The 17,646-nt window shown below is 40.9% G+C and overlaps 1 protein-coding gene across 1 annotated transcript; it reads right to left on the bottom strand.

Annotated features, from left to right (window-relative positions):
* Positions 1-2,394: 2,394 nt before the first annotated feature.
* dusp3a (dual specificity phosphatase 3a) lies at positions 2,395-16,673 on the bottom strand. The gene is made up of 4 exons (XM_037980601.1): positions 16,340-16,673; positions 11,411-11,643; positions 8,006-8,211; positions 2,395-4,283 (listed from the first exon to the last, which is right to left on the bottom strand). Exons 1-4 carry the CDS (start codon positions 16,525-16,527, stop codon positions 4,020-4,022), a joined length of 891 nt encoding a protein of 296 aa, XP_037836529.1. The 5' UTR covers positions 16,528-16,673; the 3' UTR covers positions 2,395-4,019.
* Between the last annotated feature and the right edge of the window lie 973 nt (positions 16,674-17,646).

Raw genomic sequence — 17,646 nt, 5'->3', positions numbered from 1 at the left:
CTGAAGCTGAAAACAAGCAGAACAGAAGCTTAAAGACGACAAAAAAAAAACAGAAAATCTTGAAGTAGATTTTAAAAAAGAACAATGATTTGAAGAAACTGAAAAGATCTCCACGTAGAATATGTCTTTGTGAGTAAAGTTGAATATTTTGAAAAGTATAATAGTTACAGAAATCAAAAGTCACAGCAGCCGTTCCCTGGACGAGCCTAACCCTAACGGCTAAAACAGCCCAAAGTCTGGTTCCAAAAATCAAACGATAAACAGGAAAACAAGTGAGAATGCTGAGTCAGCATGTGTTTTACACTCATTAAGATTAGAGCCATTTTAATGCTGTTTCATTTGCAGATTGGAGATTAAATCCATCCAGAACAGGTGTCTCCAACCCTGGTCCTCGAGGGCCACCATCCTGCAGGTTTTACTTGTTCCTCTGCTCCAACACACCTGGTTTGAATCAATGGGTGATTAACAGGCTTCTGCAAAACATGAAGAGGTGATTTAACCACTGAATCAGGTGTGTTGGAGCAGAGAAACAAGGAAAACATGCAGGATAGAAGCCCTTAAGGACCAAGATTGCCCACCCCTGATCCAGAATGTAAAAGAGTCACCGGAGCGTTGGCCGAACCCAGTAACTCGTCTGCTTCGGCTCCGTCTTCAGCTGCAAACACTTCCTCACAGAGCAAACCGGCGCTGAAGTAAACGGCACTTCATCACACAGAGTCCAGCGCTGTTATTGATGAGATTTCAGAAACAAGCATCCTGGATTCCTTCAAACCTGTAACCTGCAACCTGCTGCTTCCTGACCTTCGGCTCTCCCTGCTGAGCTGTGGCATTCGTCTCAATCTCAGACCAGAGATGTCGGCGAAACGAAAAGCCGCTCACCACTTCCTTTGCTGGGACGCAGCTTAAATTTCTGTGTGAAATTCTGAACATGCAGCGATGGTTTGATTCAGCTGGAGCTGGGAGGCCTGCTGCTTCACCCTGAGGGACCACACAGCTGGCCTGCAGTAATTGCAGTGCAAAGGAGCGTGGAAAGAAAAGGAGCGGTGCAGAGGGTAGACAGGGAGGAGAGACGAGCGTTTTCAGCAACACTGATGGATGTCATGCTGTGTTCCTGGTCCATCCCAGGTGTGCAGGTCAAGTCTTGTGAAACATAAAATAGCATTTGCATCAACACTTGGAGACTCGGACTTGGAAGGTTTCCTCATTCTTTCTGTGCAGTCTCATTCCTGCTCTTGATGTAATTTCCCCTCTGACTTTCCCCATCAGTCCTCTACCTTCTTCTACTTTAAACTGGGGTTTGTCTCCACCTAGTGGTCAACGTTTGTAAGGGTCAAAGTTTGAAAAGCTCCCAAACATTTCAGCATATTTCTTCTCTTATTCTGTCTAATTCTGCCTAAATCAATAAATATTAAAGGCAATATAAAGCGTGAAGGTTTAAGATTACAAAAAATTATATATCAAGACAAAAGAATTGAGACATCAGGTCTTAAAGTTAAATATTTGAGATGAAATTTGCAAAAGGAGCTGAAAGTGAGCTTTTCAAGCTAAAAGAAACAGAACAGCTAAACGCTAAAAGTAGCAAAAGGCTAGCTAAAAGTTGTAGAATGGTAGCTAAACAAAAACAGAATCAGATTTCAAAGAGAACAATGTTTTTGGAGGATATAAAAGGAAATTCAGAGCAACCTTTACCTGAATGAGCTGAACGTTTTGATATATGGTATCAAAATGCAGGAATTCTGGTTTTTATAAAGTAATCGTCCTCTGTGTGGTCTCATCTCGTCTCATCTCTCAGCTCAGTTCCTGAAACAGATGAATGTGCAGACTTTGAGCCATCACTAAACCTTCTGTTCCCGTCTTTCTGTTGATTTAATCTCATCTTTATCAAGACTAAACGGCCTGAAGTCACAAGCAAATGTTGTTGTTGGTCTTTCTAAACGATAAAATACAACCTGCCTTTGCTTTAAAAACACAACAGCTCTTTTATGAAATAAATCTGCAACCTAGGCTTGTTTTTCCAACTAAAAATGGGATGAAATCTACTCACTCTGATCACCTAAAAGCAGCGTGATAAAACCCCTCACAGACGGAGCAACAAGCGTTTTTTTTATCCTGAACATTCAGACTCTCTCATCTCGTGGCGTCTCTTAAAAAAAGACAGCTGCGTCGGATTATTTACTACTACTTCCTGAGATGTTTGCTCTTTAAAAGGTAATTTTCCAGTAAAAATACGAGTCATTTTGTTTCCTGTTTCATATTTTCACCCTTCTTCTAAAGCAACTAGGGTCAACTTTCAAAATATGTAAGAGATTTTTAATTTTCTGGGCTTTTCCTGCTCGTGTTCTCTCTCTGCTTTAAAGCACAAACGTGAGAATAAAGACACTCATGACTCTGAGATGGTAATATCTCATCCGTTTATTTCTTAAACATAAGAAAGAAGGGACTTCTCCAAGGTAAGAAAAATAATAATTTCAAATCAAGTGCACTTCAACAACATCTCGCTTCATTAGGGAGCCGTCCCTTCCGACAGATCGAAGTGAAATACACAAACTCAAAAACATCGGTCGGTGCTGTAAGGCTTTGGGTGACGATGCTTCATCGAGATGACAGAGACGTGGAGATATCTGCGGCATCTTTACACAAACAGAAACGCCACCAGGCAGGCAGTTTGCTCGTTTGTGCTAAATCGCCCGCGTTACGCCGTTCATCAGGACGGAGGCGAGAAGATGACGACAGATGTGGTGTCACCTGGGCCAAACGGTACTCGTGGGTAATTTCCAGCATATGTTTGAAAGCCCTCAAGAGCACTAAAGGGTAGAGATTACTACACAGTGGACAATTTAAAGGAGGTGAGCCAGATGAGTTTCCATGCTGGAAGATATCAACTGACCGCGGTGCCAGCGTTTGGACAACAGATGGCCGAGCTTCACCGCTTGGGACCGAGAATTTGAGCGAAAATCACAGGAAATTACCTAAAAAAGTCAATTTAGGTACTTTTCTGTGATAATAAACACAACTACCTGGCTGCGTTTGACGGAGCTAATGAGTTCCAATTACAGCCTGGCCCAGCTCCGGCTGCCATTTTGGAGGTGACTCATCCAAGAGCAACACAGATAATGACGCGGCAACGTTTAACTGAATGGTTGGAGAAGTGCGTCACAAGCAAACTTTAATTTACGTTTCCTGCTGTACAAATAGACAAAAAGAAAGAAATAAATAAACTTCTAAGATACCCACATCCTTGTAACAGGACAATGAATTAAATATCACTTGGAGGAGAAAATACACCAACAAAAAAAACTCATTTTACATCAGCAGTTTTAACTTTTACATTCAAACATTGTCCAGTCTTAACACTGTAATACAGGCCGGTTAAGAGATTAAAATGCAGCAATATCCTTGTGTAACATACTCAGCATATACACCGATACAGATTAATGGCATTTCACATTCATGGTAACACACGTCATCCACAGAATAACGCTGTAAACAAACTTAAAAAGGTACTCACTGCAAAGTCGGAACAAAATCCGCCAAATATTTCTCTCAAATCGATGTCAGAGTGTGTAAATTAAAGATTTATTAACTAAATGGCCGCCAACTACTACGTGCCTTTGTTTACCTGCAGAAACAGCCAAAGGGACTGAAAATAGGTCAACAACAGTGACGTCCAAAGAAGAGCCGATGTATTTGTACGTTGAGTGAAGCATGCAGGTAAAAAGTTGTTTACATTGAGTGCGTACCTCTGTTTCAAACTCTCAAACTGAACCATCTGATTTAGTTCAGGACGCCTTTTTGTGTTTAATTTAATAGTTTGCATTGAGTACCTTTCAGTGTGACAAAAACAGAAACAACAAAAACAAAGTGTACAAACCACTACATGGGTGGAGCAACAGGCGGCAGTGTTCATCTGTTATCGAGGAGGAGATTTGAGTCATTTTAACGCTGTTAGAAAATACTGGAAAGTGTTTGTTTGACTTTAGTTTAAGCAGGTCTGTGAAGGCAGCTGATTCTGCTGGACCTCATGCTGAAAACTTTTGCCCCGATGAGAAAATCTGAGTGTAAAATTCTGTGTTAGTTTGAATTTGTGCATTCAGACGGAAAGCCCCAAACCATTTGACTAAACAAAGCCGGTTTAAAATGTTTTTCTGCACCAGAGGAGGTCGTGTTTGAGGTGAACGTGGAGCAGATCTTTCTGTGTGTGGTGGTGGGGGCTTTAGGACGAGGTGATGGGAAACGATGACGATCTTAAATTGGAACTCCAGTTTCTGATTCATGATCAGCGTCTGCACAAGACAAGAAAGAGTTTGTGATCAAATCAAATGTGCAGCTTTAAAGATGGACTCTCGAATCGACTGGGACACCACTGCACAACTCCAACATGTCAGTGAACGTCTGGAAATCTAAATATTACATTTTAGCTCAGTATTTACGTATACTCATTCTTTACACTTCCTGCTCTATTTTCCCTAAAAACTGTATTTCTGTTCAGAAATTATTAAAAACTATTATTCCTGAACCGCAACATATGAAAATTTGTACCATTAGGAGGTTAGGGGCGTCAAGTTTTTGTCATTTTTCTCAAATTTTAAAAGAAAAGCTGAAATATTCTAACAGTTAAGTTCCAGAAGAACCTAATTTTAAGTCTTTAAGCAATATTTTTTGACTTGAAACACAAATTATTTATAAAACTATAGGCTTTAGGTAGATTGCAGCCTGTTTTGTGTTTTGGCCAGCAGGTGGGGCCAGCAACGCGACAACATCTGCAGCTGGAGGCGAAGATCAGTGTAAACTTTACAGGAATAAACTTCATGTCTAAAGGTCTAAACTTGTTTGATTAGTGCAAAAACACTTCAGTGAGGTTTTAACAGGCAGAAATCAGAAATCAGCCGCCTAACTGTGAGACTTTGAGTGAAATGAATGCAGGTAGTTACAATATTATTGGACTTAAATGCTTCAGCGCAATCATTTCATTCTCCTTCAAACAGAACAAAGCAAACAAGATCCAAGATGGGCTGGAAAGGTTGTAAACGTGTGAGGATATGAGAGCATCCGTGTCTGCTGATAACTCAAACGCTGCACGCTGCCACTTGCTTCCTGCTGTCTTTTACCGAGGAATCACAAAAAAAAAGCACAAAATACAAGAGAACACAACACGAAAAAAACTTAATGTAAGTGAATTAAACAGCATTTACATGCACATCATATCTGAGCATTAATGTACATGTAGTTTGTTGTCAAACAAAGAATGGATGATTTCTCCACATACAGGTGATATTAAAGGACAAACCGACGATACCTACAGGTTATAGACACATTGCTTGTACATTCATATATGTCAACAAATAAATATGTATATACAGTATACATATATATACTCAAATGTATACAGATATATCAAAGAAGGAATAAATAGTGCCATTAATGAGGTGGAAAACAGCTTTAATCGTATTTCCACCTGAATATACAGTCTGAGGTGTGGGACACAGAGGCTGCAGTGCAGGGTTTTTTTTTCTTCCACTTTCATAAATCTGATGTGATCCACATTCAGGAAACGCTCCATCACTGGGTTCAGCTTAGTGTACAGCCTGTCATTAACTACAAAATATACTACTGAACTAAAGCTGTTATATGCAACTAGCACTGTCGGGTTAGTCATACTACATGTGATTACATTCTGTTTATATATCTGATAGGGTATTGACATATATTGCAATGCTTTCGTGTTTACAAACAAAACAAGGGGGTTGTTTGTGTGTTTGGGGCGAGTGGACCTCTGACAAACTGTGTTGATGAAACAGTGGCATCTGATACCTGCTGAAGCGGCAGTGGACCCCTCTCTGAGCTAATGGCATCCTTCCCAGCTGAAGAGTCCTCGGATGGCTGATGTGAGCGTAATGTTGGGTGTCGCGCAGCTTCTTTACATGCTGACCTTTTCTTTATACTATCACCGTGCTGGAACTTTATTAAGGTCTAGGAGCTTTAAACAGTTAAAGCAGTTTCCTCCACACACAGTCTTAAGGTGTTTTGTGTCAAACTAGATGATTTAAGGTTGTTACGGAGCTATCTGCCTCGTGAACAGAACGGAACTGAGCTCGTGAGGTAAAAGGGCAGAAAAAATACATTTACTAAACAATGTTTCAGTCCAGAGTTACTTTAAAATCAACTAGAACTGTGCTGATAAGATGTAAGTAACTCATCTTCCAGCCAAAAAAAAGACATTCAAATCTAAATTATTCAGCCATGTTTTCTAAACTAATATAAGTACACAAATAAATAATCATAATTATATGCGATAAGAGCCAAGCTCAAAGTAGATGGAGCATGACAGCTCAGTCGAGACAAACTGATGCATTCTTGATAAAAAAGACAAAAAACCAGATCCACATAATGTCATCTTTACATGACATGTCCAAAATAACCTATTAGATTATTTGATGGGGTTTTTTTTTACATCTAGCAAAGACTTATTAAAAAAATCTAACGAGACGGGCAAAACAGAAACTCATTTAAAGTGTACTTATGAGGTTTAATTGCTGTTTTTGTTATTGTTATGTTAATTTGATAGGAGAAATTTCAGTTTATGTGATAAAATCAGTCAATTGTGTTGAAGAAAATATGGATAGTTAACATAAACCTCATGTTTACAAGAAGTCCTGAGCCTGATGACCTTAAAAAAAAAAAGAAAATATGAAATAAAGTGAGCCTTGTTGTCTGGACAGAAACACTGCTGCTGACTTTTTAAAACGGATTTTTTGACACAGACCAGATGAATCCGGGTTTGTTTCGTTGAAAAGACGGAACGTTCTGCACAAACAGAACAACAGCAACAGAAGCTGAAGAAGTTTATCAAATGGGGAGTTTCTCCTTTTAAATACACTAAAGTATTTTTAAATGAAAGTAGCTTTGGTTGTTTCTGTGAAATGGTTAAAGGCAGTGAAGAAAAGGTTCCTTTTGTTGGGATAACTCGGCGAACTGTGTGCTTTCTAAGTGTGATGCTCAAATTAAATCCATGTACAGTTTTTATCATGCTAATCATGTAAGGTAACATAATTAATTAGAAAACAGGACTTTAGATACTACGACTCTGTCTGGTGGATTAAATAAATCACTACCAAATACTTCTGTCTTAAAACAGAGGGTATTTGATGTTGTCTCGCTGTGGAGTCTAACTGAGCTCGCAATCAGCCTAAAAGGAACATTTGTCACATCGGTAGTTACCTACAGCTTCACCACACAGCTCATTATTTTTAATTAGCTCAACCCTTACAGCCGCTTGCTCCGTGTCAACAATCACTCTCACTGCCAGCGCCGTCAAACCAGAGGCCAAAAGTGAAACGTGACGCGGCGCCACCGCTCCGGGATGCATCCGAGTGTTGTGCATTAAACATCTGCAGGAGGCGCAGAATTAAAGATTAGGACTGAGTCGGGTCGTCTTTCGGTTTTCGTGGAATGTTTGGGATTTCTTTCCGTCTTCGTTTCATCGTGTGGCAACCCGCTTCCAGTGTTTAGGAGTTTCTGGTGCCCTCCGACATTCCGGCAGTGGAAAACTATGGAATGATTGTGCTATAATCTTCTGCTTTGTATAAATTTGTGAGGACATTTTAAAAGTTTTCACCTTATTAACTTGTGGGATTCAAAGGAATGCTTAAAGTACCTTAGCTCCAAATAAAAAAAAAAATTACACAAATTTAGGGCTTTCCATACAAACAGGCAGAAATATCTGAACATCTGTGAAGAATAAGAGTAAAAAAAAAAGAAGTTGGGGATTGTTTTGTTGTTTTTGAGAATACCAGTGAAAAGGAATTAAAAACAGTAAAGGTGAGTGTGTAGAAGCTTGAGGAGTAATGTATGTGTGTCTCAGAATACCCCTGATATGTTGGATGGGTGCTGGTTTGGTCGGGGTGGGACGGGCCTCTCAGTGAAAGGCCGGGTGTGAAGAGACGGGCCAGAGGGTTCTTTAATATTCATCAATCTGCTGCTTTCATTTGCTCTTTATTTTGCCCACCTCCTCGTTCAGCTTGCCCTCCTTTGCCAGCTTCTCGTTTAGTTGGCACAGTTGGCGGAGGAAGCCATCATTGGGGCCGATTTCTCTCTTATGCCTCACGGTGGCCAGCGCCACTCGGACGTCCATTTTGTGGCGCAGCATGAGGTAAGCAACGACCATGGTGGGGGAGCGACTGTAGCCTTCTCTGCAGTGTACGTACACCTTCCCTGGAGAATACAGGACAACAAGAAGAGACGCTTAAATGTTGGTATTACCAGTCAATAAATAAATATCTAGCAGTCTTTGTTAGCCACTATCTAGAGCTAGTGTGTGTTTATTTTGGATTTCATAAAGAGTCAAATGTTGGCAAATCGTGGATACTAATAAAACAACACAGCTGTGGATCAAACAATGAGTAGTTTTAACTCAGCAGGGTTCAGTTATCAGTTCGACCCGACACACTGGGTTGAGTTTTGACTCATAAATTGGGTTAAAATGACTAATTTGTTGATTCAGAGCAACTAAAATGTTGAGTCGCTCTGAATTATTATATAATTACAACTTGTTATTGCGTTGCAGTTAGTTTGTGATCCCTTAAAAGGGGGAAAGTTTAAATAATAGTTCTGCTTTCGATCAAATATTCAGTACTGAAAAAATAAAACCTCCTTTATGTTTTTCTCCGTTCTGGTTCTTGCCGCCTTTGTTGTTTCTGCTGCTTTGTCAGCTTTTTTAGTTTCTTTCACTCAGTCCTCCCTGAGCTTGAGTTTACATTTTACTGGAACATTAGGTTTTTAAATCTAATATTGTTGCAAAACAAACACAAAAAACAACTTGTGCACTTCAATCTTATTTTGGTTTGGGAATAAAAACAGTAATTGTTGGTGTGGGAGCAGAAGGATGGGTATTTCCATGATACTAATTGAAAAATAAATCACCAACCAGGAAACATGAAGTTTCCAGACTTCATGTTTAAATGAACCATTTTTTAAATTTTACACATAAATCAAAACATTTAAAGCATCCTTCAATGTTTTTTTTTACTCTTGTGCTGAAGAACAAAAGCAGAAAGGCTGAAGGGGGAAATAAAGAATTCGGGAGGAGGAAACGAATTAAAAAAGAAAACAAAAGTTGGAAACATGCTGTAACTCAAGCTGCTGAGTGCAGCAGTTTCTCTGCCAGGAGATGCAAATGTAAGACCTGACCTCTGCTGCAGACTCAGCAAAGTCAATCATCTTCACTGCTTCAGCAAAGCCACGCCCCGACGGAGAGGAGAGTTTTCTGTGCGTGTTCAGGACATACGACATGTTTACTGTCCTGTGATGAGTTTATTTTACGCCGTCATCACAGAGCAGAGCAGATTCTGCTCTTTCTTTAAAGCCCAACCCCTCTCTGTGTCCTCCTTCTATTTATACCATTTCCTCTCCTCGTCTCTCGTCTTCTGTATTGACCGGGATCTCCTCCTGCCAAAGGCGTGACCTCCTCGGCGCCTAATCCTCCCGCCTGCCACTGAATCCAGTGTATCATCTCGTTAGACACGCCGGATCTCCGGCACAAAACTTCACTCATTTTCTCACCCCTTTGGATTTAAAGTTCTCTGTTTTTGTTCTCTGGAAACTGAACTTCGCCAGTTTCTGCCTTTTCTGAGTTCAGCCTGATTTAATTAATGTTGACAGTCAGAACGAAGCATCAACGTTTGAAGACAAAACTGCAAAAAAACAATCTCCTACTTTGCAACCTACATGCTGAAAATGGCAGATTTGGATTGTGCTGTATTAATATGAAGAATATTTAATATATTTACAACATTTGTGGCTGAACAGAGACGTTTTTGGATGTTACACCAAAACAAACCCCTCCTTCGACTCTATTTTGCAGGACTACTGTCACTGAATGCAAACCAAAACATTTTCCAATAACTGAATGTTTGAGGAAACCTAAGAGCAGAACCTGGGCCCATGTTCCCTAACATCGGACCGGTGTTGTGTCAAGTTCTGTTTTCCCGTCGAGATCCGATTCCCACCAGCTTTGTTCTGTTTGTCTCTTATTCTCAGTACTTTAAGTAAAATGCTAAAACTCCTGATTTCTTTTTGGCCCCATTTTGTCCGTTTTATCAGGGGAAACACTCTGATAGATACAGCAGTTACGAGCAAAATAAATAAATTTCACACCAATCAAATTCATATTTAATACATAAAATTAATAAATCTGATTCAGATATGATATGGAAAGATGAGGCTGAGTGAAAAGGACATTTGTCAATGTTACAGTCTCCATTTAAACATTTTAAATATTTCAGTTTCTCTTTCTGCCGTTTAGTTTCCTGCATAAAGATTTCTCCCCTCAGTTTGCTGCTGTTCTTATAAACAGTGTCCTTATAACCTGCTAAATGTTCAGACTTTTTATTTCCAAATACATTAAATAAAAGTTTCATTTTATTTATTTTATCGTGCCGGAGTCGGCTCTTTAAACCTATAATTTGTACTTTTAATTCGCAAGTCTTTGCATTATTTTATTCTGTAATGTTCTGTAAAAATGCTGATTATGATTTTAGATTTTAGTCATTTAGATTAATCGACTAATCAAAAAGAATAAGTCGATAAATGAATCCAACTAAAAATAGTCGTTCTTGGCAGCCTCACATTTACCACATGAATGACTGGGTTCCACTTCCCTCGTTTAAGGACTGGCATGAAATCATTTCTAAGCCCAGATTTAATCAGCTGATCTGTTTTGAGAACACTGTAGCCTTTGTGTTGGAAAGAATGCATCGGTGCAGCTCCTCATTAAAAATCCTGGCCGTGACCTTTTCAGAGCTCGCAGCTGAGAGTCACAAAATGCCACCGCTAATGCAGCACAGAGCTCATCGTCTTCCTGCAGAGATTCAACTCTCCTCGACTCGTCATTTACCACCACGCTGGAGCAGGTTTGGCCAAACTGCCTGGTAATAAGGATGCTTTCCTGTGTCCAAACTGGAGATAAATCGTGGTCCCAGCAGAGCACACCTGATCAGGTGGTTAGACCAAATTTAAGGCTCAGCTTCCTGGTTATTCCTGTTTTTTTAACAGTCTAAAAGCAGTATTTGACTTAACTAATCTGAGATACAGGCATGAAAAGCCTTTTTGACAGTGTAGACAACCAGAGATCTGATGTGATGACAGAATAAGGAGCACGGATCAAGAGTGTGACACTATTAGCCTCAATGATATTATTAAAAGACCCCTAAAACCGTTTAGTTTTTGTTAGCCATACGAGGAGCTACTAAAGCCAGAAAGACCTCCTGCTACCGTTTTGATCTCCTCCACCTCTGAAAGGTTTTTGTTTAAAAATAATCTCTTTATTCCCCTTGGTTTTAGGTGCTCTTAGGCAGACTGGGAAACTGTTGGTTTAACAAATTAACCCATCAGGTACGAGGAAATAACGGCTCACCTTTGCCGTTATTGTGTGCTAGTCCTTTGTCGATAAAATCAGCTCCCTCCTCGAAGAAGGCACTGAGGTTGAACCGCTCTGTGTCGTTGGCCGAGAAGCCAAAGTACGTGATGCCCGTGCCGGCGTAGAACTCCGGGGGGGTGTTGACGTGCATGAAGGAGGTGCCCTCCGCCACGTTGAGGACGTGCGTCACGCCGAGTTTCTGCAGGCGCATCGTGTTGTGGGCAACAAACCTGAGAGGGCCAGATCAATAATTAGAGCTAAAAAAAAACCACAGAGTTAAGATCAATCATGTAGCAGGTTGTTGATGTCCTGCCATACGAGGGGGAGGAGATCCTGCAGCATTTCAAATAGGTTTGTACTCTTGTAAAAACGTAGAATTGAATATAAAGCTGTTGCTTAACAGCAATAAAAATGCACAAAGAGGCATGTTGGTTTATCACAGGGACATTTCCAAGAAATATGCAGCTTTATTACAGCGACCTGCATCAGCGCATGCTGGAGACACAAACTCTCCTGTGATTTTCTAATGAGACGTTTAACTGATTGATTTCATACTAATTCAGATAAAAGCAAATGAAAATACCATCTGTACTGAACAAACAAGGGGCAAGGATCATGAGACCACAATAAAGGAGAAAGAACAGACTGACTGCAAAAACAAAAAGAATAAAAAAACTATTAAATGAAAAAGATCCACCAGCAGCTTCGGCTCCATCTACATCCTCTCTACTTCCAGAACACAATAAGTCGAATAAACGTTGTCTTTATGAACAACAACACAGCTAACAAACTACAACAAAGACATCCAGGATCCGGCAGCTCCGGACTCATTGGCCCAGAGCCCGACTCCTCTTTACCATCCGACCTGGCTGAAGGCCCTGCCCATTGATTGGGAGTAAAACGTCTCCTTGTGTGGCAGGGCTGCAACTTGTCTCGAGGTTTTATGGAGCACTTAGCTTCACTAATTGGACGCAATTTAGGTTTAAACAACAACACCATATAGCAGTTTATACACAAGGAAAATGTCTATTTTTCAAAAGAATTGAAAGGGAGACAAATTATGATGATGGTAGAGTTCTGGTGTGTATTCCTTGCCCATCTTGAATCCAAAAGTTAATCAGCTGTAGATCAATCCAGGGATTACTTTCTGCAGGAATTATTCATATGATGGTAACGTTCTGGTACAAATCCTGCAAGATACATTGAGTTCAGAACCATAAATCTTTATAAATCTGAAGTGCACGCTCTGACAGCTTTGTGTGCCTTTATTGCTATATCTGCTTCAAGTCGATATAAGGCTGGCGAGGCGAGGCTGGGTGACCCGAGCGGATCCCTGGAGATGGTGACAACAAAGCCCCTCCCTCCCCAACTCCAAGAACTAATAAAAAACCCCGGGACGAAGCAGGCCCATCTGCCCGTGTGTCAAATGAAGGGCAGAGATGAAGCAGAGCAAACAGACGTCTTCTTCGGTTTCATTCACAGAGTCCTGTGTGCGATCTGACAGAGCTGCTGCTCATGAATGATTCAACAAAAGCTTACATTTCCAGCATTTTGAAGAGTGAAGAGTAGTGAAGTGTGCACACTTTACTCTACTTCTACACAAGAAGCCAATGCGGAGGCACTCAGGGTTCAGCTGGGTTCACAGCCAATGGTTTCCTTCCTTCCTGAGTCCCAGCCTCCTCACCCTGGGATCTGCAGTCCCAACACATCCATTATTAAAGAGCAGCTTCACAAAGAGCCCGAGCATTTCTCACAGCAAACAACCACACCTCAAACCTGTCCCTGGGCTGCGCACGCCGGGTGTCAGAGTGCTGACTACAACTGATCTGAAAACAGCGCAGGTCTGCAGAGCGCGGCCGTAATCCATTTATCAACGGAAACACCTCACGGACGAGTTGAGCAAACACGAGTGCTGCTCAACTCATTGTCTTCTTCACCGAACTGACTCACAAATTAACATCTGGGAGATTGTGGATCTGCAAAGAAAAGGAGAGGGGGGGGGGCAAAACTTTGGATTAAAGGCCTGAGTGGCAGCCATTTTCAGCCCATATCTTTGAAAATACTGTTATATGTAATCTCATACGATACTGTGAGAAGTCCCACTCAGAGTATGTGATGTGAACGACTCTCAGCTACTACCACGCCAGCTTTCAGCTCAGTATCTGTAAACCTGACTTAGTTGTAGCCGTTTTTATGTTAGCAAACGTCGCTTCCATGCGGCAGCGATGGATTCGTATCCACTGAGTTTCATTCAAATCCGTCCAGCGGGTCAAAAACATGATTGCTCTGCCTTCGCTGGGGAGCCATTAAAACGTTGCAGAATTAACTGAACTGTGTCATGACCTGAAAATAAAATACTGATTTACAATCTGCTGCAATCAAACTATACGTTATGCCCGAAAATAGTAAATGGGACAAATTCCTGGGAGACGCTGTTATAATGAATATTTTCCAGGCCGGATTTCTTTTTTTTTTTTTTTTTGTTCTAATTTGAGTCATAAACTATCAAACAAAGCCTCACAGCCACACTGACCTAATCTGTACATTTGATTTGGTTCATTTTGTGTCGGTCAGGGTATAATTAATTACTTACCAGGTCCCTGAGGTGGAAATGGTTAAAGAAGGTGCTGATAAACAATCAATATCAACTTTTCTTGTCTGAGAAATCCTCAAATTTCCATTACAACTCCTTCAGCACTCATCATTCACACTGCATTTTTTTTTATTTAAAGAAATCGAGGGCCTGATGGAAATCATCCAAGGGCCACTTCTGGCCCTCAGGCCATATGTTGCCTTTAAGTGGCCTAAAGGTTCTCCATCAGAAACTCAAAAACAAAGATAGTGATGGACAACACCATAAAGTCCAGGCTTGATGTGGTCAGTGAACTAAAAGTGAACATCGTGGTCCTTCGTCCATCTCTTATAGGCAACAAAAAGTGAAAAATGTTCCACTTGTCGGAGCAGTTTTTCTTATTTTGGATTTAGTCTTTAAGAAAATGCATCAGGAAAAAACGTCTGTAAACATCGATGTAGGATCTGAAGAGGAAACCGCATTCACTTCTTCATCAGACATCAAACCCTCATCTCCCTCAGAGAAAACCCGAACCCTGAATCGCAGCCGCAGTGTTGCCCTTTGTTTGGAGCCACGGCGCCAGCAGGCAGTCATCTTCAACCACTCCGCCAGCAGAGCCGAGCCTCGTGATGGACAGCTCGGAGACAACCAGCTCCCTGCTGGACATCTCTGCCACACGAACACGCAGAGGACATTTCCAACTAGATACTGAATCTGACAACTATATACGTCACATAGATGTTTTACACTGCTGTGTGAAAGAAGTTTCCTTTCCTTTACAAAGTTTCTAACTGAGGGGAAATGATCCAGGTAGAGGGTCACAGGATCGATTCCCGGCCTCTCTGGGTGGAGTTTACATCTTCTCCCTGTGTGCACGTGGGTTTACTCCGGGTACTCTGGTTTCCTCCCACAGACCAAAAACATGCAGGTTAGGTTCACTGGTAACTCTAAAACTGTGTGAGTGAGAGTGTGAATAGTTGTTTATCTCTATGTGTCCCTGTGATGGACTGGAGACCTGTCCAGGGTGTCCCCCGCCTCTCACACAGTGACTGCTGGAGACAGGAACCAGCTCCCCGCACCCCGGAAAGGAGAAGCAGGTAAAGTGGATGGATGGATGGATGGATGGATGGATGGATGGATGGATGGATGGATGGATGGATGAAAAAGGAGAATCAATGCTCCCTTCATTAAAGGCCTGGCATTGCTTGAAGGAATGCCTATCACCCGCAGCCAGTCCCAAACTAAGACCGTCCTGTGATGAAAGGGGACAGAGTTGTGGCCGTTCTGGTCAAACCTTGTGTTCGAGTAGGCGTTGAGGATGACCCTCAGCTACTACCACATCGAATTTTAACTTGGCTATAACTCCATCAGTGTTGCAATGTTTATTAGCAGTGGCAGCCATCTTGAACTGGACTGACAAAGGTCAACCCAGTCATTACTTTCTAACATTTCATTGAAACCCATCCAGTGGTTGGTGAGATATTTTGCTAACAGACAGGCAGACACACAAAACACTAATTTAAGGGTTTTAGTTCAGATCTCCATCTTGTTTGCAGGTTTAGATCTCAATCTTCAGCAAATTAATCAATCAAATATAAACACTAATCATAAAAATAAAAAACTTTCTCTACTCAGAATTAAAAAAAACAACAATAATGTAAGAGAGGTAAATATATTTAGCTAACTGATTTGTAAATTTGAAATAATGGCAAAAAAAACACTTTTTGGAAGATTTGATAACATCTGAAAGGGGATTAAAAGTAGAATATTTTGGCAACATTTAGGGGTTAATGAGGAAATAACCTGTAACAAATAAATAAATAAAAATGCTAAAAGAAGTTGTAATCAGGGACCTTAAAGAATCATAATAAACAAGCCATTCTGATTAATATTATTCCAGTCTGCTCAGAAGCAGCAGCCTACAGAAAGACTGTTATTTGTGGTTTATTATTTTATATTTAAAGAGGCAAATGAGGCCATTTGGACGCGATGAGCCTCCATCCCAGCTGGAGGAGAGGGGAGCGGCTTTCCTCTCAAAACACCCATTTATTCAGTAAAAAGCCTGAGTAATTCTGCTCGGCGCCGACATTTTTAATGTTTTTAAACATAACGAAGCCGCTGTTGTGTTGCGGTGTCACGGCAGCCACCTGTGCGGTAAACACGGTTGTTTTGTTGTCAACAACAGGCTGTCGCTTCTCCGAGGATCCCGGCGGAGCCGCCGAAACAAGCAGCCCGCCCTGAGCGCGGGCTGCCCGGCATGCGACACTGTCGTCATTGGGAANGGGGGGTAACGGTCAGCGCACGAGACGGTCATTTTCAATTTTTTTTTACATTTCCTGGGTAAAACGACTCACCCGTTCCCAATGTAAATCCTGGGGAACACCTCGTTGAAGTGCTCGGTGGGCAGTTTGTAGAGGCCGCTGCTGTCGGACAGCATCTTGTTGAGCTGCTGGACGGAAACCTCGCCGCTCGGAACCGGGGCGACTGGCGGCGGCGGCGGCGGATGCTGCTGCTGTTTCGTGGGACTCGAATGTTTCTTCATGGCTCCTTTATTTTTATTTTTGTTTTTTTTTTCTTCTCCAAACGTTAGACAACAACCGGCGTCTGAGAAGTGAGCCTCCGCCGGCTGCTCAACTGCATTTTTACCTGCGCGCGTGAGTCGTGCGCGACGTTCTGCAAGGTGTGTCCGAAGAGGCGGGAGACCTTCAGTCGCTCCTAGCGGCGACAAGCTAACAGAAGTACCGGTAAGTATTTCCGGCCAGATTTTCAAAATAAAAGACATTCTCGAGGAACCTATTTTTTTAAAGCATTTTTAATGTGTTCTGTATATTTTAATTACTGCTTTAAATATGTTTTATGAAAGCCCATTTCTGCTACTTTAAAGAAAAAATATATTATTAGTCATGATGATGAAATTACATCCTATAAATATTATTTCGTATCTCATATTTATTAGCTCCTCTTTTTCTATCAGCTATTCCCTTTTCTTCTTTCTCTGTCCTGTGTCCTCTGTCCTCACTCCAACTATGTCCATGTCCTCTCTAATTGCATCCATATATCTCTTTGTCTTTTTTCTGGCAGCTGCAGCTCTAATATCCTTCTACCAATATATCCAAATTTACCTCAGCGCCACATAAGTATGAGATACTATCTCATAATTAGGACATAGCATCTTATATTTATGATTAAAGTCATATTAAGTCATCACTTAGTATCTCATAATTAAGATAAGAGATTTAGTATTTCATAAATGAAAATGCCATTTCCAAAATTTTGACGTTTGAGTCATACTTATGACTTGTTCAGTCATATTTCTGAGCTGTTATTTCATATTTTTGACTTGGATAATCTTTTTTTTTTCATTAGTGCCAGAACTGAGCTTCCACGTCTGATCCAGATATTCTTTTCCTAGGTTCAGGGTTTATTTTGACAACCAAATTAGATTTTTTTTCCTTTTAAATTATCTTATTGTCTCTTGTATCATTTTTTTTATTTATTTACATCAGAATCAGCTCCCAATCAACATAATGTAAATTAAATTCTTATTACATAACATATCTTTCCTGTATAAATACCCGTTTTTGGGAACTAATGCTCTTATTTTGTTTTAGATCGTATGTATTCCATTTCACGTCTATTTTATTGCTTCAGTACTTGAACT

The sequence above is a fragment of the Kryptolebias marmoratus genome, linkage group LG17, assembly GCF_001649575.2.
Source record: "Kryptolebias marmoratus isolate JLee-2015 linkage group LG17, ASM164957v2, whole genome shotgun sequence".
In the NCBI taxonomy this organism is placed as follows: Eukaryota; Metazoa; Chordata; class Actinopteri; order Cyprinodontiformes; family Rivulidae; genus Kryptolebias; species Kryptolebias marmoratus.
This window is presented reverse-complemented; position numbering and strand designations above follow the sequence as displayed.

Excerpts from the sequence above, each read along its gene's own strand:
- dusp3a (XM_037980601.1), bottom strand. The coding sequence starts at position 16,527 with ATGAAGAAACATTCGAGTCCCACGAAACAGCAGCAGCATCCGCCGCCG. Across the intron at positions 11,644-16,339 it reads AGGATTTACATTGGGAACGG|GTTTGTTGCCCACAACACGA; the intron begins GTGAGTCGTTTT and ends TGGCCCTCTCAG. Across the intron at positions 4,284-8,005 it reads AGGGCAAGCTGAACGAGGAG|ACGCTGATCATGAATCAGAA; the intron begins GTGGGCAAAATA and ends TGTCTTGTGCAG.